The sequence below is a fragment of the Toxotes jaculatrix genome, chromosome 18 (genome assembly GCF_017976425.1).
Source record: "Toxotes jaculatrix isolate fToxJac2 chromosome 18, fToxJac2.pri, whole genome shotgun sequence".
Classification (NCBI taxonomy): domain Eukaryota; kingdom Metazoa; phylum Chordata; class Actinopteri; family Toxotidae; genus Toxotes; species Toxotes jaculatrix.
Genome location: NC_054411.1, coordinates 5635275 through 5657748, shown reverse-complemented (window position 1 = coordinate 5657748; position 22474 = coordinate 5635275). Strand labels below are relative to the sequence as shown.

Here is a 22474-nt window from a genome sequence, read left to right as displayed (position 1 = left end):
TTTATTGCACTTCCAAGTTAGTTAAAAACGAACAATAGTGCAATTAACTATACACGCATTACATAAAAAGGTACCGTGCAGCATACGAACAAGCATAATACAAAGCAACAACATCCGCAGTTTGATTTTTTTTTTTTTTCTCTTTTCATACATGTAGCTCGGAGCTGCCTGCAGCTGCTGTAAAAAAAAGCAAAGACCTGCTTCTGAGCAGGAGACAGGGCTGACTGTGCAATGACTCATCAAGGCCGTCCATGGTGAAAAGATTTCAGTTTTGAAGCTGATTATCGCATGGGGCTGTGTAGCAGACAGTACTGAAAAATTATCTTTACAAAGCCAATTATTGTTCTAAGATTCCTAAATGGTTATCTACTATAATAAAATGAGATGTGGTATGGATACAACAGGAGGTTTTCATATTGTAAGATATTCAGGTGTAGAGAAAAATGAGCAAATGTGAAAACAGTCAAATATAAATTGGGGATCTGTCTGCTTCGGGATAATTTCTTGTTATAAAAGTTTATAAAAAAAAAAAAAAAAAACATCTTTGGTCCATGCTCAAACCTATGACTTGGCGAAACTTTGGTTTCACAAGAATACTACAACAGTGAACACAAAGAAGGAGCTACACAGGATTTAAACATCTGAACTGCTTTATGGAGCAGAACCAAAAGCATTCATGGCTGTGATCAGTTAAAGCAAACCTAATATCAAAATGCACCTGGGTCTGCATTTAAGACATAAAAGACAGTAAAAAATAGCAAAGTCTGCATAAATAATACTACAAAAGCATCGATGGCCTGATTAGAAAGGTTTCTGTTTAAATAGCAGGGGACAGATGGGGCATCAACATGGTAAATATGGTGTCACTTCTCGAAGGATCCACATCGCTCACTGGGGGTTTTATGTTGTACTCTGGGTTCGATTTCTTCACTGATATATATACACTGTGAAAATAACAATAATAAACAGAGTAGCACCTGTTTTTCAGCAGAGTAGAGCTGCATTAGAATAGTAACTGACACAAGCAAAATTATCCAATCAATCAAGTGTTAACCAAGTTTCATGTCGAGGATTACGGCCAAGACAAGCAGCACAACAAAGGACAAATCAGAACAGATTTGGTGGGAACAGTGTACAAACAGCTCGAAAATCCTTTGGTTTCTGTGAAACACAATTAATCCAGATCCTGGCTGTGTCATCCAGGATCAAACAGACACACATATGCGCAGACACACGCACACACAACCGATAATCCCATAGGTAAGAGTCTATAGGGCCGCGGCAGCCAAAGTGACTTAGCTACAGAGTTCAACATCTGTTTCCAGTTCCAAGTTCACATGGCTCACTGCATCAACATTTCCAGGTAATGCAAGCCCGACCGGGACCTTATGAAAACTAACTGTCTCTGATGAACATGTCAGCATAAGGGCACGTGAGAGAGTGAGTTAGAGCGTGTGTGTGTGTATATGAGACAGAAAGGGCGAGTCAAAGACAGGGCAGGGTTTGTCACTGAATGTTCTCAACACTATTCCAGCAGTGCATGAGGGACGACTGCCTTCTAGGAAAGGTAATACAAATATGGCACACTTCGAGAGAGAGAGAGAGAGAGAGAGACAGAGAGAGAGAGAGAAAGAAGAGAGTAGTGTTTTCACTCTAAGCCATACCTTCATGAGGGGAGTACCACAGCTTATTGTTGCCACAAGTCTTAACTCTTGTGATACTATCTCTCCCTGATGTAGCAAGGCTCACGCCAACGTCTCACATTGTCGAGGGGAAGGGCTGGGGTGAGGTGAGAGTGGGGTGGGGTGGGGCAGGGGGTGTTGCCATGTAGGGTAACAGAGGTGGTTGCGTGACAGGACTGGGGGGGAGGGAGGTTGACACCTCATCAGCAACCGCATTGGTTTCTGTGGGTTTCTGGCCTCACTTGCAAAACAGAACCCCTTGCCTTCCCGTCCTTTCCCGTTCCTACACCCTCCCTCCCTCCTCCACCGACCAGCTCCTTCAGCTGGAAAGCTCAGCAAGGGTTTATTTTCACGGATGGGGAGTGAAAACAGCCTTCTCTTTGTTTTGGCTGCCGTGCCATTCCCAGCGGAGGAGGCACGGGGTCCTGAGGACTGGGGCTGGGCCTCATAGGGGCCACGTGGAGGAGGACGGTGGGGGTTGGGGGTGTCTGGGTATGGGTCCCTCTCAAACAGTGTGTGAGGGCAGCTCCAAGAGGGTAGGTGTTGGTGTTGAGGCCAGGTGATGGAAGCCCACCTCTGTGCTTTCTGGTATGGTGATGTCCGCATCTTCCCCCTTCCCTCGCTGGCGACGGATGGCACTGAAATATGCATTCATCAGCTGCATGATCTCAGTCAGCTGTGACAGAGAAAGAAAGAGAGAGAGAGAGAGAGAGAGAGAGGGAGAGAGAAAGATAGAGAGAGAGAGAGGTCAGATTGGTGGCAGTCTCAGTGTCTGTCTGGCACTGTCACAGGAGGGTGGAGAAGGATGATGTCATCCAGCTGCTAGAAAAACTGGATCCTCCGCAAGCCGAGGATGATGATGTTTGGCAGATTCTACCCAACACGCACGCACACGCACATATACACACACCCCTCGATTAGCCAAAAAAACAAAAAGAGGCCTGACATGTGTGTGGATATTTCATCACTTTGACATATTTTGCTCAGCAGCTGTTGCAGAAAAAAATGAAGGGAGGGCACTGCGGAGGAGTTCATTTGTTCATCTGTCTCTCCGTTAACCTGACCTTGGTGGACATGACCACCAAACCACCATAAGCCACCATGACCATTACCCTTACTCTAGTCCTGCTAATGCTTGCCTAAACGTGTGTGTGTGAGAGCCCTCACTGAAACAGTCTTCAAGCTTCAACCTTCACCTACTCTTCAATTTTAACTGCAACCCTTGAATCAGCAGCTAATCTTGCCTTCACCCTTAACTCAAGGCCTAACCATAATCACCCCCTGCAAATCCGCTGGCTTTCTTTTTTCCTGCCCAGTAGCTCAAAACCCTGCAAATTCATGTCAGAGCAATATGAAGCCTTAAGTTCATAAAAGTAGAAGCCTCTCTGAGTTGTACTTCAATTCGCCTCCGATTCCAATAAATAAATAAAAGCCACTTTTGTGCCCCATGAGACATCACAGAGGGATTTTTTGTTCCGTGTGGGAAGATGCAAGCAAATCTACCCAGTGAAAGGCAAGACTTGTTCTCTCCTGAAAAAAAAAAAGGTCTGTTTGGAAGAACATCCATGTTTCTGAGAAATGTTTTGCCTAATATTTTAATCTAACCACTGCAATAAAACTCACCCCCAGTTACCATTTAATGCCAGGAAGTTAGACTTTTGGTGGTTAGCATGCGGCAGGTTGTATGCTCTCTATTTAGACCAAATTAATGAGTGTTTTTAAAGTGGGTCAGAGAGCTGGAAGGAGGGGGGGGGGTATCATGAACAGACAGCGTGCTTCTTTCACTTACTCTGCAGAACACTGCATGGTGATAAGGCCACTTGGCCCTGCACTGTACACAAACTGAATCCTGACTTCGGAGCAGTTAGATCGTGTCTATGCTCAGTGCAGAAACGGCTCTAACGAATAAGAGATTTTTACTCCCCTTCACTCCCCCCACGTTAGCCCGTATGAGCTAACGTGGGACATGAACCAGGGTACCTTGGTGGTTTCAAATAGCAGATCCCGATCCCCAGCTGTGATCTTGAAGGTGTTGCTGTCAGATACACCGTAGGAGCAGATCTGGCCATAAGGAAAGGACTCCAAGGCCTCTGCTTCTCCCTGCCGGTACAGAGACACCGATGTAGCAGCTACACCCAGCCACAGCTTCTGGGAAAAACTCCCTGTTGAACTCTGCAGGGAGGAAGTGGTAAACAGATGTCAAAACAGTTCAGAGTTATCCCTTAATTTACCTCAAGAGTACAAGTGACTCTTAAGCACAGTGCTCAGTGCTTAACCTTTCTGTAAAATCCTACAATAAAACTAAAGCATGACCTCACAGTACTCACAATATAAAAGTCCACTTCATAAAGAGTACATCCAAAGCCTGACCACTGGCGTGCAATTGTGAGGTAGGCGGCCATACTGTCCCTGCAGCTGTAGCCGGCCAGACCTTTCCAACGCTCCAAAATGGATCCCATGACAGCCGCCGCCTCCTCCTTCAGGCGGCTCCGCAGACGCATGTCCTGCTCCACCTTTTGCTTGTGTGCTGCAGTAGCGGTGTGGCTCCACAGCGTCCCCGCCAGGAGGCCTGTGGGGAAGCGCTGTGTCGTGGGGCAGCCCTGAGCCGCCACTAGACAAGGAGACAGGGCTTGCGGGGCAGAGAGGGACATGAGGACCCGAGCTTCAAGCAGGTCACCTGGGAAAAGCTCGTCCAGAGGCGGGCAGGGGGCATGGGTGCTGAAGTCACCCATCAGACACTGAAGCCTCAGAGCAGCTAAGGCCTGCAGGTCCTCTTCGCTGGCTGGCAGCTGGCCACGCACAACCATCTCATGGCACTACAGCACAAAGGGCAAAATAAGGACAAACAAGGAGACACAGAACAGAAAGAAAATAAGGTACAGTGTGTCAGTAATAGCCTCAGTCCTTCCATCAATCCTTTCTACCCCACCCTGTTTTATTTTGTCCCATAACTCTTTTATAGGAGTCCTCAGGAAAAATGTTCTAATGAAGCCAGTGCTGGCTGCCTTTTTGCCCCCTCTGCACTACAGCCAGTGCTCTTAGTCATGCTTTTTATGCACAGCATTTTATTACAATCACAGCCCGTAAGACCTTAATGACTGTTAAGTAAAAACATAATAATCCAATGAAATACGAGGAATGAATCATTGCAGGACAATAAATTATATCTCATTATCACCACTGGAGTGGTCACTCTAACAAAGACACTCTCAAAGGATAGCTCAGTCATGTTCTTCTCTATTACCTGCTCAAAGAGGAAGAGATACTCAATGCTGTCCACTGATATGCTGTCAGCGTCCAATAGGCAGTAGAGCTTGAAACACAGTTTCCATTGGGATTTAGACTCTGACTCTTTGGTGGAGAAGCTGCACAGAAGAGGGACCGAAAAGGTTGGAAAGCTGGGACAGGGAACAAATATACTTCATACACAAATGGTAAACCAAGAATCTTAAGCCTAGATGTTAATATGTTACAAGATACTGCCTCCCCAATGTGTAATATTGTTGTTTAGTAACTTGGCGGTTTGCTGAGTTCCATGTTTACCCTGTCACTTAGCGCTGTGAGGACACAGACGCCCACGGCTGTTAAAAAAACACAGATCTTTTTTATTCCAGCTAAATGTCTTATCGTTTCATTCAAGATTTTGCCTTGTATAACCAAATGACATCAGCTTCACCTTGGCTATTCAAGGGACTGGGCTGGACTTGCTGACAGAGATAGTGACACAAGTCCAGTTTCCCAGCAAGGTGCCATGTTTGGCCAGCACGACCAGGCAAGGTCACGAGTTATCAAGGATACTGGATAACATTTACCATGGGAGTTGAACAAGATAAACACACAATCCACCAGTGACAAATAGCTCAGATTCCTAAGACTAGACAAGGTGTTTTGATAGTGTGTCTGTCTGTCTGGTTTTATTGTGTCTCACTTCCTCGGGGGGGCCTGTCTTTTTTTACAGGGTGAAGACTGACTGATGCTCTTTTCAAACCTGGTCAGGATGTCTGCAATCAGAGCGCTGCCTGCAACCGGCTGCTCCCACAGTGCATTCTGCTCGTACAGTGCAAACGTGTTTTTGCTCTCCTGCAGGCCGAGCTTCTCCTGCATCCTTCGAACCACCTGGTGAGAGCCAAAAGGACAAGCAGACAGACAGATGGACTTTAAGAGTAAAAAGAGACAAGGCAGAAATACAGGGTCTGTGATTATCATTACTTGGTAATGTCACTAGACTTTATACTAGGATACCAGGAACATGTGAGAAGATGAAACACTGAGAAAAGTTGTGTTACAACATAGAATATAGACAAATCCGCCCAAACCTCATTGGCAGTAGTGTGTGAGCTGATGTAGAGCTGGCAGGATCCAGGGCCAGGATAGTGCACAGTGCACAGCATCTCCTGTCTACTCATCAGCATCTGGATCTCCTCCCAGGATGGCACACACTCCCGACACTTGGTCTTCTCCAGAGCCTCGCTGATGAATGACGCATAGTTATCCATCTCAGACTCAGGACTTTGGCTCTGAATCCTGCAAAAAAGAGTGAGAAAGTGAAATGGGTGTGTGTGCTCATGCAAACACATTTAGAATTTCTAGATTTTTGCCAGCAAAATGAATATATTCAATACTTAAAAGGGAGAACTTGTTAATGCTCGTGATGTTAACAGTGACTCAAAGTCTGTAAAGTGTTATGCTGCGATTATGGACTTTGCGTCATCCTTTTGATTCAACCGAGTTCTTTATTTTCTTTGGGCTGGCAATGCTAAAGAGTCAATGAGGCGAGGAATGACAAATGTTCTCACTTTAGCTCTTAGGGACTTAAAAGGCTCAACATCCCTCAATCCTTCAAAGAAAAGGAAAATGGCAAAGAAAACATGTTTGACTTTGGGTAGCGCACGAAACAGGAAAAGGTGTTTCCGCTCCTGTGAACCAGAGTGACCTGCCACTTCCTCCCAGTGGAGCATCCAGGAGTGGTATAGGAGAGTATGTGTGTGTGTGTGTGTGGTGCTTTTAAAAAAAATGGGGACAAAAAAGGCAGTGGACGACATACTCCAACTGGAGCCTGAAGCCTTGCACACTTTGCAGAGTGTGAAAGGTGTGAAATGCAACCTGATGGAGTTACGGGCTCAGCCCTGTGCAAACACCAAGGGGAAAATAGGAAGGAAACAATTATACAATGATGCTTGTCCCAAAATACACAAAACCGGGGACAGAGAGAGGCAAACAAGATGGCCTCAAACATTCTGTCAGACAGAGAGAGGCCCTCTTATTCCCTCTGATGTCTCGCTCTCTCATAACTATATGGCCACAGGGTGGGATTTGTCCTGCTGAAACATAATTAGGAATGTTCCACTGAGTCTGTGTGATCCTTCCTATACTCTCCTCTCCTCTCCTCACCCCTCTCTGCTCTTTCCTCCTCTCTTGCCCCCTCCTCCTCCTCCTCTGCTTTCTTTCTTCTGGCCTATTCTCTCTGACAGCAGACATTCCCTGGGGGTTTCTCAGGGCACTGGGGGAGTGGAGGAGGGTTTCTGGGCCCACTGCCCAGCTCCAGTCTTAGCTCTGCCCAGCTGCAGCCTCAGCAGTGATCCAAAGAGTGAGAGAGTGCGTGAGAGCGACGGCAAGACATATCAAAACACACAGGCAGAGAGTTCCACAGTGTTATTATGAATCGCCATTGCATGCAACTGTTCCATTAGCTGCAGGCAGATTCCCAGTACAGAAATATAGATAGAAAACTGTAGTGGTTTGATGGCATGGCGTTAGACAGAAAATCTGGAGCAGGAGATTAGCGCTGTTAATAACTTAGATTGGCATGCTTGACAGAGGGGGCTAATTCAGACCTGCAAATCCAGCCCTAAAACACTGGATCTGTCTGAGGGAACACGCTAACAATGTGAAGGCATATCACGCTACTATATCTGAACTGGTGGTTAGGGATGGCGACGCCTACTTTTCAGACCCCAGTCTAGACCCCAGGTCCTCTCTGCTACTACACTACTAGTTCACCTTTAACTCCCAACATTATCCCTCGCTCTCTGTCCCCCCGCCCTAACCATCAGACTCCTGGTCTGTTGTTCCAGTGATATGGGACACGGATGGCACCTTGCCGCTACAACTTGAGCTCTCGTTTGACTTAGGTCACGCTCTCGTAAAATCATTTTTATGAATTTAAAATAAACACTGCAATATTACTGTTAACTGACAACTGCGGTTTCTACTACCTTAAACTGTCAACATAGATGAATTCGCTGTAGTGTTTTCCACTTGTCTACCACAAGTCATGTTTCCCAGTGGGACAAATCGAGCCAGAAAAAACAAGAAAAATTCCATGTTTTCCACTTGCAATTACAAGTAGGAGATGATGTGAAGAGCTTTCTTCAGTCAGCAGGATTTATTTATGCTAAATCCAACATGAATAAATCCAACCTGAATGCGGCATTCACATTCACATCAAAAATACAAGCTTTTTTTTTTATGTTAACTTCTAACTTACAGACTCTTGAGGACTAAAAGCATGGATTCTGATTTTACAAAATATATTCTCCAAAATTATTAACCAAGTTAAACTATTTTCATTACATACGGAAACTTAGATCCAATCATTACACCACTCCTAAGTTGATTTTAGATCAGTACTTTGTGTGTATCTCACCTCTTAAGGTGGAATCGCAGGTACTTGAGCACAGTGGGCCCAGGCAGGAAGGTGCAGCTCATGCACGTGAGAAGCTGCCAATAGCGGAGGTGTGCGGCAGTGTACGGGGCAGGCGTGTAGCTCGTCTGCTTCACCAGCTGGCAGTAGACCTCGTCGCGGAGGGGCCGCAGGTCCAGGCAGGTCTGCAGCACACCCTGGATAATGGGAACCGGCTCCCGTGCCGACTCCAGCTGCTGCAAGCAGTTAAAGAGCTTCACGGCCTCTTCGCGCACTGAGCCGTAGCCTTTCCCACTGTGGTCTGGAGAGAGGAGGAAGAGCAGTGCAATATTGTGTTAACGTGTTGCCTTCTTTCCACTAGAAAGGAATTTCTGTGTGTTTTACCTTGTAGTGAAGGTAAGACACAGTTGTAGTAAAGGTTTGTGTTGTAATACAGTGAGACTCACTATCATCTTACTTATTGGGATATTGTTCCTACTGTCTGTTTGAATCTTATTGTTTTGTGGTCTGCTCCCGTTTTCGCTGCGAGAGCTTGTTGTTATGGTGACCTGCATTGCATTGTGCTTAATACTGCATCTCAGCAATATAAACAGCACAGTAATCACAGAGATCACACTGCTTCTTTCCACTTAGCAACAAAGTCCTTGAACTGCAGTTACGTAAAAACGGTTACTAACTGTACACAGAAAAGACTGGAGTGGTCAGTTTCTGTTAGACAGCATAAGTTAGTATTAACGTAGTACAGACCAGCATTTGTTATATTTCTTCAGTTTGAAGAAAGACTCATATGACAATGTATGATGTGTACATGTTAACTACTTACATGTGTGCTCCAGGCTGCCATAGGGGAAGGGAAGCAGAGGGGCATACAGGGGTCCCTGGGTGTACTTCAGGATGGGATTGTGCTGGTAGATGTGCTCCACCACCTCAGGGTTGAACTTATTCTCCTGAAATACACAAGTCAAAAAAAAAAGATTGTGACAATAAGGTCAGTGGACACAGTAAAGAACATACTTTCATATGCCTTCAGTATGCCTGCAGCCAACGTGAAGGTCAGTGAGTGTGTGATTGACTGTGTGAGTTTGTCTGTCGGGGGTGACCGGGGTCGATTTGACCAGGGTCACAATTCAGCTCTGGCAACTTTCAAAGCAGCAGGAAGGTCAAGTGATGACCCAGCAAACCACACTAGCATGACTGACACGTTATATTTTATCCGCTGGTGTCAATGAGTTTCGTGTGCGTGTGTTTGTGTCTTTCACTGCCTATGTGGATAGATGCCTTCCAGCGGTACAGATGGCTTCCATGCTACTGCCCTCCAGCACCTGTTGCTCATTAGTAACGTTGCCACTGCTCTGCCCCCCCCCCCCCCCCCCCCCCGCAGCCACCCTTTCTCTCTGGCTACAAGACAAGCCCGCTTTCCCCCCTCCTCAGTGGGCCAAAGTTGACACATTCTTCTGAAGTGTTTGGTGCACACTGGTGACAGGCTTGTCTGTTTGAACTGTGGGAATGAGATGCTGCTCTGTGGGCCACGTGCAGCAGGGTACAGCACCGCAACCTAGACGATATTCATACACTGTACATACATGGTTAGGCCCTCAGGTAGTTTCTTATTCCCTTTGGTCTTCCCCAGACGGATGCAGTAGTTTGACATTTTGGGAAATACACATATTCTCTTTCTTGCCAAACGCTACATGAGAAGACTGATGCCACCGTCATGTCTGCGCCAAAGATATGAAGCTGCAGCCAGCAGCTGGCTGTAGCTGCCTAACTTAGCTTGACGCTAGCGCACATACTGGAAATGGGGAACCATCTAGCCTGGATCTGTACAAAGGTGACACAGATAAGTAAGCTTCAAGCTTACTGACTGCACCTGAAATGTTGCTAATAATCCCTCAGCGTATGGGAAAAATGTTTGCACCACAACTTTAAGTGCAGTAACTCAGATTGAGCCAGCATGCCTGTGTGTTAAGAATGATTACAATACAAGCTTAGGTAAGCTTTTGTTTTCTCTTTCAGATAGGTATGATTACTCAACCCAGCAATGTTATTGCACTCCCAGATTTCAGCAATTAACTTGGTGACCAGAGTGTTACTATTACAGATGACGGCCCGGTCAGAGTTTTTACAAAAACAAGAGCCATCCTTTAAATGTAATGTGTAGCAGATATAAAATAGAGAAGTTCACCAAAGACCTTCCACACGTGGCCTTTGGCGGTAGGTTCAAGGCTAAAACTGCAATCCCTTCTCTCCCTTGTGTCTGTGGCTGGAACATGAATCTATGCTTTAAAGATAAGCGTGCAGTTCTGCTCACACAAAGGCTCTTCTGTTCATTCTCTCTTTGATTTCTGCAGCAGCAGCTCCTAATCTCACACTCGAGAGGGAAAATACCTCACCTATTTGAGAAAGTGTGCCTGTGTGGAAAGGTGAGAAAAAGAAAAAGCAACTGAGAGAGAATGTTTGAGACTGACAGAGTCTTCAGAGTGAAAAGCCAAAACAATGAATGAGGAGCACTTTAAAAGCAGGCCACCCTCTCGTCCTCCAAAACATAAGCTTGGCCCCTCCTGGTAAAGCAGACAGGGGCAGACGGAGGCAAGCAGATTAACCACTTTCTTTGAGATTAGAGACTCTCGTTGGGAGATTACGGAGACAGGAGGCCAGGCGCAGGACTGCTTATCTGGCCCTGCTGCTTCACGCCGAGCACTCCTCCACCTCCTCTGCCAAAGCTGCCCCTCTCTTCACCCTGGGGGCAGACTGATGCAAGACGAGTCATCTGTCTGCTCAATGAGATTCCAGCACGCTGTGTTCTCCAGCAACCCCTGGTCTAAAAATATGGCTGTCCCTTATAAACACTCCCTTCCATGTGAAAATGTAAAGGAAAAGCATCTTTTCTAAAGACACAAATCCAGTTTTTCTGAGCACTGAATAACTGGAAATACCTTTATCTTGACACGACTGTTCTGTTTCAGGTCTGTTATTCTGTCCTGTGCCAGTGTGGTGGAATAAGATGAGGTCATTCAAAAGAGAAAGGCAAGCGGAGGAAACTTTGGACTCCTGACTCAATGTGGCTGTGTGGTCTCCATGGTAACGGGGCAGAGGGGAAATAATGTGTAGCCCAGTGACTGTTTGAGTTTGGTGGCTCTTATCACAGGTGGTTTGGCAGCAACTGTGTGTATATGTTTGTTTGTGTGTTGTGTGGTCTACCTCGATGTCTCGGATCAGGAGCTGTGTTGGCGTTTCCACGGGTGCTTTGGTGTCAATGATTTTCTGGATGGCACATGCCCAGTGCACAGCCTCGTTGAAGTGCTTGGTGTACAGCCTGTAGCAGTGCTTCCGCCCATATACTGTGATGCTCCAGTAGCCTGAAAGGAACATACAAAAAACACTGCGCTTTATATGACTGGTACTTGTAATTGAAACTGCACCTAAACTGATTTAAGTGTCATTTCAGTAAATGGGGAAGAGACAAGTGAAATGTTCACCGCACACGACACCCCACATATCTGCCGTGAATCCCTCTCCACCGACTTCCTCTATCGGTTTCACTAAGGATCAAAGGTCAGATTGAGAGGAACCTCAGACCACACCAAAACCAAACAAGAACAGTTATTCTACAGATGAGGCAGGACACAAGTGTTATTCCCCTCAGTGAGTCTTCTCTCAGACAACCTGAAATAAAAGCGCGCAAGGCGAGCTTCCTCCTTGTGCAGAGGAAGTATTAGACATACCCCAGGCAGCCTGCAGCCCCATGGCTGTTATCAGGCTTTCCTGCTACGTGACTTGGCACCACATCTTTCTTTGTTTAGGTTTTTTGTGAAGTACAAACCCAAAATGAAGAGGGTTTGCAAGTGAGATCATGACATGGTGGTATCGCCATTGCCCACTTTGAACCTGTTCGGCGCCCTTACATTAACTTTGGTGTAAAGGGTCAATGGTGCCACAGATGCAACCCTTAAAGGGAAGTGGCTTAGGAGGAACACAAAGCTATTCAGTAGTGAAACATCCAGTGGAGCTTGTGACAAAGCCACTGTTGAAAGTATAAGTCTGTCCAGAAAAGTCCCATGGCATATTGAGTTAGTAAGAACTATGTTTGGATTTGGGTTTGTACAATAGTTTGGAGATTTTAAGTGGTTTGGTGAAGTCAGCAGGACATAATCCCCTCCATTGATGCACAGGCAGACAGACTTAGAGGGCGACATGTTTGAGTAATACATTAACTCCGAAAGGACAAGTCATCCCTGTGTCTCTTCCCATTCAGCGAAGACTCTCTTCTGAAATCTTCATATCTTTTATTTCTTTCATCCAAGAAATGGAAGGCAGATATTCCGGCTGATTACAAACACATCTGGGGCTTCCCAAACTTACTCAGAATTACAACTCTCATGGGAAGAGAAACAGGGACCACAAGACGTCACATGCATTTGAAAAACCCCTGAATAACCTCGCAGGAATTTTTTTTTAAATGGCTGGCCCCTACACCGGGAATTAACACATTGAACCTGACTCTACAGAGATTGCAGTCAAGTATACATGAGTGTGACTCAGCTATGCATCAGCCCGTCTATGTATTGTTAGGTACATAGGTGTGTTGCTCACCTGTTTCCTTGTAGGTCTGCTTGTCAGGCCAGATGACAGAGCAGAGTTTGGTGAGGACCAGCGTGCCCAGTCTGCGGGCTCCTTTCTCTGGCCCACTGTAGTAGTCGAGGGAGTCCTGGCTCAGCACAAACCAGTATCGACGCTGCTTAATCCAGTTTCCCCGCACCTCCCGCAGCAGCCACCCTTGAAATAAGATATACACACAGGCGTCATTAATACTCAACCTTGAAATGAATACACACGGTGGCTCTAATACATGACAGCAGAGCTGCAATGATTATTTGATCAATTAATAATTAATCAAATGACAGAAAATTGTCACATATGGGCAGAGTCTTGGGGTAATACTTGGTATCATCAATTTGTCAAACATGACATTGCATTTTAATTTGACTTTCTGCCACTTTTAGCAACTACACACCAAGACAATAATTTCCCTTGAAAGGACTGGGTGGTAGGTGGGCTACTCATGGAACTGCTAAACCAGCGCGGCCACACCATGTCTTCACTAAGAATAATCCCCAAGGCATGTAATTATCCATAAAGTTTGTAGCAGTCTGTATGTGACTGCCTTGTTGGGGTAAATACTAGGGGATAAAAATATAGCCAGCTAATGGCATAGGCATTAAAGCCTGCATGCAGCCAACATAATTACAACTTTGGAGGTTGACAGAGTGAGAAAAGGAGGGAGAGAGGAAGAGAGTGAGAGGTACTGGAAAAGTGTGACAGTCGGAGACAAAGCGAGTAAAGCAGACATGCTTTCTGCCAGCACATAAGCATGCCTGCTGATTTTGCCAAGCCTGGCTCTACAATGCAAGACTGTTGTGTTCCCAAAGTCCTAAGGGTTTGGAAAGACAGCCCAGATCCACTGTTCACAAACAACAGTCACCCTCTTCTCCCCCTTAAACTATGTGTGCAAATTGTTCCTAATAAATATTTAATCTCAGAGTAGATGAATAAACTAGTTTGGCAAAGATCTGAGCAGATGTTGCCTGGAGAGAGACAGACAGAGGAGGATTGAGAAGTCCTGGTAGGGGGTCAGAGTTCATCCAGAGGGCTGATGAAGAGGCTGGCAGAGGGCTGGAGCAGGCCACCTGGACTGATACTAGGCTGGGTGGGACTATCTGAGGGGGCAGGGCACTGCTATACATTGGCAGTGCTATACATTGGCAGGGTGCCATATGTGGGCTGGCTGAGCATGTGAGTTCATATGGTTTGTGCGTGCATACTTTAGACTGGTTTTAATGGAACAATTAGGCAATATACCGTCAACCTCCTACCACGTGAAAACGTCAATGACGCCATAGCAACATCACAACTTCCTCTGTGGTTAGCAAACTGCGTGCCACCTATCCACCTGCACCACCGGTTTTCGTCTTTACCTCAAAGCGGTTTCCGAAGAAGTGTAAAGCTTCCAGTGCCTCGCTCCTACTCCAGAATAAAAATAAAGAGAGGAGGGGGTGAAGGCTCAGCCTCTAAGGCTATGTTTCCTGTCTGAGAATGCTTCTATATGATATAAGTGCCAGGTTTGAACTCACCATAAACCCACCCAATATAGCCCAAAGTAAAAACCCTGGAGGTACTTAACACCACACCAGAGGGGGGCAGATTCAAAACCCAACGTGAAACGGATAAATAAAAACCATGAGGTAAGTCAGGCTGAGCTTGCTGACAGACTGGATGTGGGACAGGGGAGGCAGACAAGCTGACTGGGTGAGAGACATGGAGAGAAGGGCATGCCTGCTACCTTGACGCCTGCTACCATGTCTCGCAGACACGGGACGTCCCACAGATGCTGCTCTTTTTGGGACCAGTGTGGTAAGAAAAGGCAAAAAAGGAGAGATAGAAAGAGGGACAGGCACCAACAGAGACCAGGGACCCCCTGTATCCCCCTCCCATGGTCCTCCATCTGGATCCCATCTCTGTGGCCTGCTAATGTCTCCCCTGGGGGCCATGGCTTGCCCTTAATTTGTTTCATTTGTGACCCCTGACCCCCCAGCACCCTGCCCCCTAAAACACAGATTGAGAAAAACAATCTCTCTCTGTGCATTTCCATCTCTTTACTGCCAGCCTCTTGTCACTTTCTGAGTACTGAATGTTTGTACCATTGGTTTTTAAAATAAAATTATAATGAAATATGAGCATTGCAAAATAAAAGACACCTCACTTCAAAGTTCAGCTCTAAAATTAGTTTCACACACACACACACACATCTGAAATTTTGCTCTGCAGGCCTTTGCGTGCTGGAATTTCATAAGAAACCTGTTTAGGATCATCAGTGCAATTAACAAACTATTTTCACTTTGGGCACTCTTTCCCCTTTAAACACTAAACACTAACCCTAACCCTGAACCAAAAGCCATAAGATTAGCTTCCTATTACAGTTTTGTAATAAAATACAAAGGCCATTTCTTTAACTACAGTAACACATTAAGACTCATGACCAAAGATTATTAGGTCAGCTAGTGCTGTTCATGAACTCGTATTTTGGAATTTAACATGGTAACTTAGAAAATTAAAAATATCTTTATAACTATGCACAAGCAACAGAACTAAACTTTTTTGTGCCCTTTTGGATCAAACAGACACTGACAGATTGAGCTGCAGTGTATTGGAGCATGAGAGGTTCTGCATCATGTGAGGAGTAGCTCGTTTTAACTCTAAATCAACAAAGGTATGTCAATAAACCAATGTCAGCATCTCTGTCTGTCACCACTCCATGTGTTGTACAATTCATACTCCCCTCATTGGTCTATATCTGCAACATTGGTGGCCTATTTTAGATACTGGGGCAATATTCACTGCATGTAGCCTCAGGTTGTAATGCTGAAAAAACAAATAAGAAAACAAAACAAAACAAAACAAAACAAAACAAAAAAACCAAACGGAACAAGTGGAAAGGCCCTAATGGAAGGAACTCCTGAAAGCATATCCTCGTGCAGCACAAAGAGAGAAATGAGAGGGATTATCTAACACCCTGAGGTGTCCTACTGTTATGGTGGCTGTAATAGTGTGGTTGGTTAAAGGATGGGGGCGTGGTGTACAAGCTGAAACTCAAAGTGACAGTGTAATCAATGGCCTGAGGAAAGTAGCTATCCTCTGTTTTGGAGGGAAAGCAACTGCATACACCTCTCTGTCAACAGCGATACAGGGACAGACAGAGGACAGCAGTAAGGGAGGGGTGCTAGTCAAGGGAGCATGGTAACTGCTGTCAGAATTAGGCAATCTGACTGCCGCCATTCCAAGCAGGACGTAACTTATCCAAGTGCTGGCATTTTACTGCTCCCTTTCAGTAGCAGGCCAAGAAGGAAAAAAAAGAAATGAAAATCACACAGAAATATCCTATGAGATCATTCCTCAAAAGCATCAGACATGCAAGACGGGGCTCCTGATGCCAGTAGCTATCCTTACATGAACACACAGAGCAGCGGGAAAGAGTGGGAGCAGCTGTGGGCCACATGTGGTCAGAGTGGGGTTGGCTACAGGGCGACAGCACAGCATGGAGCTGCGACAGTACTTATTAGGAGACAATTAGGGTAATGAGATATATACTGTACTTAATGAGATGAACAGCACCAACCCGACCCTGCAAAGACTTCATTTATTAAGCGAAGAGCAAGGTAGGGTTGCAATTAAAGATTATTTTCATTACTGATTCAGCTGTAGATTATTTTGTTTGATTAATCTATTGATTGATTTAGTATGTAAAGAGTAAAAAGAGTGAAAGACGCTCAACACAGTTTCCACAAGCTCAAGGAGCTTCAAATTCAATGTAAAGGTATTGAATATACATTAGTATGAAATAAAAAAGGTGCAAATCCTAACACTTGTCATTCAGTTTTCTAACTACTGATCAAATAAATGACTTCTCTTTTCAGCTGGATGACTATCGTCACCACAGCTGATCACAGCAGGTGGATGCATGCAGTCTAAAGCAGAACAGAGTAATGGTGGTGTGGTGCGCTGTGAATAAGACTCACCTTTGACGAGCTGTTCGGACTCTTCCTCCGTGCCCATCTTATTCTTCTCGATGATCAGGCTCTTCATCTCTTCAGTCACCTCGGCGACAGTGTGGCTGTGTGGAAGAGCAGAGAGAGAATGTAACTTACTCTGCTTCCCTCTCACCTCAAGTCTTCCCCTGACTACTCCCCCCGCCCCCCTTTGGATAGCTAATTGGCCCAGAGACACACAGTTGGCTGCGAACCCCCCCCTCCAATGTGACTCTGTGCCAACTAGAAGCCTCTCTGATACTCTTAGGTGGGGGTCACACAGGGGGGACTGGAAGAAGTGCCACGAATATCTGTCCTCCAGCATTCTCCCACTTTCCCTCCCTAGCAGCACGCGAGAACACAAACACGCACTGATGCATACCACGCCACTGTGGACAGCTCGTCTCTCTTTTATCACTTTGGCCGGCAAGCCGAGTGGGCGACTGAAAATAAACGTGACAGAGCGACGCCGGCCTGACTCCTAGCCAGCCAGCTCACACCAGTCAGAGGAAGGCAGAAGGTTCAAGAGGTCACAGCCTTGGATAGTTAAAACCATAAACATCAAAAACGTCTGTAAATCTGCTGAACCGATGTTCTTTCCTTCCCTCTTCAATGCCTCGCAATCACATTTGCAGCTACTTCCACATACAGTGATTCTCCAGCATCTGGTCAGGCAGTGCTGACAACTTTGTTATCTCAGGCCAAGGTCCATTTCCAGTCTATAAGATTGTTTAGGGGTTTTATCTCTCTTCATTTGTTTATCTAATTACTCCTTTATTTTCTCTATTTCCTGGGCCTAATTTCATGTGAGGTACAAGTGACAAATCCCTCTTTCCTTCCTGTCCTTCACCTCCTGGGATCATGGCTCAGGAAATGAACCAAGCCCTCCCTCCCAGGGATATTTGGCCTCTAGCTACCTACTCATTTGCCAGAAGATTTATGTCGTTATTGATCTGATAATTCCTGGAAGGTTCCTCCTCACGGAAGGCAGGAATAATCAATGAGTCTGAATATAGCCTTATCTGCTTTGACTCAGCTTACATGGCTGCTGAGGCCATTTCCTTACTTTCTGTGTGCATTGACCTGATCCTTTCTATACCATGGCCTATCAGGTTGACCCATGTGACATGACTTCTCAAACAGTGGCATTTATACATACAATTTGTCCCCTTAATGAAACGTGTTTTGCAGTTGTAGATCTTAACTGATTGGCATCTCTAATTTAAGCTAATGTTCAGACAGTGAAACTCTATATGGAGGGTCATTTTTTTCTCTATGTGTATAAAAACTCATCCAGGGCATCACCAGAAAGCAGAAATGAGAAGAGAGAGTCAGGGTTCTGTCACATTATACTCAGTCAGGCTGTATTACTAAGTCTGCTCGCCTGCTACAGGGACCTCTGACAGTCCCCTGCATCCACAGACCCCACTTAAAGGCATTAAAATAAACACAGACATGTGAGGACGTCTCTTATTTGAGGTTGTTAATAACCCCTGCTACATAACGGAGACATGCACGCAGACAGGCAGAGTTAGTCTATATGCAGCCCAAATGGGACAAGGATTAGAATTATAGAAAAACTACGCCTCGACTGGAGAATATAGCCTTGTGTGCACAGCGGGCGTGTTTATGTTCAATGCCTTGAATTCTTGTGTGCTATTGTTTGTGACTGGCTTCCATCCAAAATGTCAAGAGTGATAAAAAAAAAAAAAAACAATCCTTACACTTTGTTTCTAAAGCTCAATTTAGTATACACTAATATTAGTGTCTGAAGTTAGTCTGAAGTTATAAACAACTGGTGTAACCAGCAGGAGTTTCAGCAGGGGTTTCACAGAAATAAAATTAGTATCTTTCAACTTCACTGTATATTGAAGAATATTCTTTTCAACTTCAACGCCCCTTGAGGCCATGTAAAGAGGGAGTGGGGATTACAAGAGGGCAGAAGCACAGGTCCAAACCCAAGGTTTGACCTTCAGCAGTACAAACTAGTCTGACCTTTAATTTAAATGTTTCCTTGGCAGAGTCAATACGTCCATTGTGTCCAAAAAGCCAGGCTAATGTCCAAAATCTTCCTCTAAGACTGGCTCGAGACCACAGCAGTAAAAGTAAAGCCATCTCTACAAAAAGTCTGCTTAGTGTCTCCTTACAATGACACACTCTTGCTGTAATGACATTTGTTTGTTCCTCCTTTCTTTCATGTTCTAACATCTTTTTCTCCTAATTACAAAATTATAAGAAATATGTTATTATGCAGAGGTAAAGTAATATATCTTTATAATCTACACTCATGTGTTATGTTAAGAGTACACAACAGAGTCAGTCTAACAATATTATAGACAATATCTGAGATGTTATTAATATAATAGAGGTTAAATGATGGCTGTAAAAAAAAACAGCAAACTCAGTAGCAGAAAAACATAAATATCTAACCATGTACTGACTCCACACACACACACACACACACCCACACATACATACATATATACACAGAATCAATAGCTCTCTGTAGTTACTGAACAAATGATGTAACTTATTAACAGGAAGAGGCCTGTTTCAAGCAAACCTAATGGAAAATAGAATCTAAAATGTCAGTACCTCCAGCAACCCCCAACACACTCATTCAGGTACTCAATCTTTCTTCTTACATTCTCCCCAATATATTTCATCCTTCGTCTTAGTGTATGTGTAACCCAAAAAGATCAAACTGTGTAAAATGGGTTATTTCCTTTATTTGGGTACAATTTTGTAAGGCTTAAGTCTTTGACTGGACCTTTTTTCGCATCACAACAACAACATTTCAGTCCAGAAAATGTTTTACCACGCATCCAGTGGGCTTAGAGTGGAGGGAAGAAGGACCATACATGGCCAGAGAAACCTTGCTTCTTGTCTTCTAGTGTGTCTGGAGCTAATGCTTTTGTCAATTAATATCTACATGACACGATTCAATCAAAACTGTGTTTCCAGACATACTCCAATCTCCAATGGTATAAGAAAATAAAACAAACAAAAACATGTAATACAGTTTGGCTCTGAGCACTGCTGATGTGAGGGTTTTGGATCTCCACAGCTGTCCAGCAGTCCTATCACCCCCCCGCTCCCCCTCCACAGTGCTTCCGCCCCCACATTCCCAGAAGCCCCAGCAGAGGCCGTGACGGTGGGGCCTTTAGTGGGCAACTTCCTGTGGAGAGCAGGAAACGATTTGACATGGGGATTAAGCAGCAAGGAGAATAGAGCGAGTGCACATCTACAGAGAGCACCTCTCTCTCTGCCTCTCTCTCTCTCCCTCTCTCTCCTCGCCCTCCCTTGAGGACAAAGCATCAGCTACTGCAGGGGAGGAGAATCATTTCAATCTCCCACTACTCAATGCTGAAGCTTAAAATGTGTTGAAAATCAAGGTATTTCCTCTGCTCTGTGGTTTGGGTCTTGTATGAGATGAATGCACTGACTGTACACTCATTCTTCTCTCACACTGACAAGTTAGCACTTTCGTTTCAAATGGGGAAAGTGCAGCAGTTTTATGTAAGTTTAAAAGAAAATGTCTGCAACCCCCGTTGAATAGATCAGCTCAGACCAGCAAATAAAAAATGGCTGGCTGCCCCACAAAATAGGAGAGGGGAAGTCAGAAAAAGAAGAAACGAGAGAGAGGAACAAATATTTCCCTATAAAACCACACAGTTTATTCTATAATAAAACTAATGCACATATTAACATCCTGTGAAACTGCGTGGGTGCAAATGTCCTCTGGCCTCTTTATAGAGATGAAAAACTATGTGAATATTGTTACATATATGGCAGAGTGAGAATGATGACACACAGAGCTGAGTAGGTCAATACTCCCTTACTCATCACTAAATGTCACCACTACTACATGCAATTTCACATATCTGTTATACCTAATCAACACGCAAACAACATGGCTGCAACTAACGATTATTTTTGCAATTGGTTAATGTGCTGGTTATCTTCTCGATTAATCGTTCTGTCTTGTGAAAAATGCCCAATGTTACGTCTCTGAACGTCATGTCTTGTCTGAATAACAGTCCCAAAATCTAAAGATATTTGGTTTACTCTCATGTAATTCAAAAAATTGCATCAAATCTTCCCATTTGAGAAACTGGAACCACCAAACATTTGGTATTTTCGCTTTAAAAAAATGACTCCAATCAATTAATCTAATCTAATTGCTTAGCTCCAATACTGAGTTCAGAAGATAGTGGGGTTAAAACCAACCAAGTATCTGCCTAGGTGGAGAAAAAGATGAGAGCAACGTAGCAAAGAATGAGGAAGAATACTGTCATATGCAGAAGCTTCAGGTATTGCTGGACTTCTCCTCATTAATTTGTAAACGGCACTTCTTTTTTCCAAAACCACTAGCTTACATTATTTAAAACACACAACATTAACATAACACAGCATAATGGTGTATCATTAAATAATGGCATTTTTAAAACACTGTTGACACTGTAAAACACACTACTGCATTATTAAAGATCTGACATGAGGTCACCTAATTTGATTTCCACAGAGACGAGGCCCTGCCTATGAGGCCCTGCCTACGAGGCCCTGCCCTAACAGGTGGAACAAAACTAACAGGAGAGTCAGGAAGATATAAATCAAATACAGTTGTACATGCCCACACAGTCCTGAGAAGATGTCTAATTAGCCAAAGCTGTCATTTGTAAGATGACAGCAACAATATCTCCCACTAGGCAAAAAGAATTACATAAGTGTCACCAAACCAGTTGCCCACAGGTAAATAAAATCTAATACAACTGATTCAACTAATTTAAAAAGGAGCTGTAAACACATTGCTTGTATCTGGTACAATTCAAATGCACTGCAAAGCAAACAGCTAACTTGGGCTATTTAAACAGTGAGACTACAAGGGTAGCAGTCGGGGTAACCATAACGAGAGACTTTCCTGTTCGCCCCACTATAAAGACACTGTGTGAATGCAGCATTATCTACTCTATGAAGCTGGAGACTGACTATAGCATATGGGCTGTTCCTAAACACTGAAATAAGGCCATCACAACTAATGAGCATATTGTCGACAGGCCTTTCGTGGTGACACATTTAAATCCAACAAGTATGAGCAGCACAATGAGTTGATTAGTTTGTGACCGTCCGTCTGGTGGTAGCTGCTGGAGCGATGAGTAATTGATTTCAGTCCAGGGTCTAATCAAAACGCTGAGATGCTAATTAAAGCTAGAAAAGTTGTGTCCTTGCTCTCGGGCTCGGATGACCGCAGTGGAAACAGTTGTCTTTGTCACTACAAGAACATACACATTTGCAAAAATCACCCTTGTGCTGATGTGTCACAGAAATACTTGGAGCTTTATCTGATGGATGAAAAGTCCAGATGGATCCCAAAAGGCATTTAAACAAATGAACTCAAACCAGCTGCCTTTTTTGATGTCCAGGCTCATATACTGTACCCAAATTATAGCCATGCATCATATTACGCAGATTTTATTAGACATCTGAGCAAGCACCGAGGGTAAATAACACTATCTGAAACAGCTTTCATCAAAAAATACAGTGGGTCATACTGCTGCACTAAATAA

At 44.5% G+C, this 22474-nt stretch overlaps 1 protein-coding gene across 1 annotated transcript in view; it reads right to left on the bottom strand.

Moving 5' to 3' along the window:
* Window positions 1-94: 94 nt before the first annotated feature.
* Window positions 95-22474, bottom strand: part of plekhh3 (pleckstrin homology, MyTH4 and FERM domain containing H3) — a 31743-nt gene continuing 9363 nt past the window's right edge. The window contains exons 3-13 of the mRNA XM_041062153.1: window positions 16899-16993; window positions 12919-13101; window positions 11527-11684; window positions 9149-9272; window positions 8329-8626; window positions 5999-6206; window positions 5671-5798; window positions 4927-5047; window positions 4010-4498; window positions 3663-3854; window positions 95-2358 (exon numbers count right to left, since the gene is read on the bottom strand). Of these exons, the coding sequence (XP_040918087.1) occupies window positions 2188-2358; window positions 3663-3854; window positions 4010-4498; window positions 4927-5047; window positions 5671-5798; window positions 5999-6206; window positions 8329-8626; window positions 9149-9272; window positions 11527-11684; window positions 12919-13101; window positions 16899-16993 (2167 nt within the window). The 3' untranslated portion in view covers window positions 95-2187. The remainder of the gene's footprint in view (window positions 2359-3662; window positions 3855-4009; window positions 4499-4926; window positions 5048-5670; window positions 5799-5998; window positions 6207-8328; window positions 8627-9148; window positions 9273-11526; window positions 11685-12918; window positions 13102-16898; window positions 16994-22474) is intronic.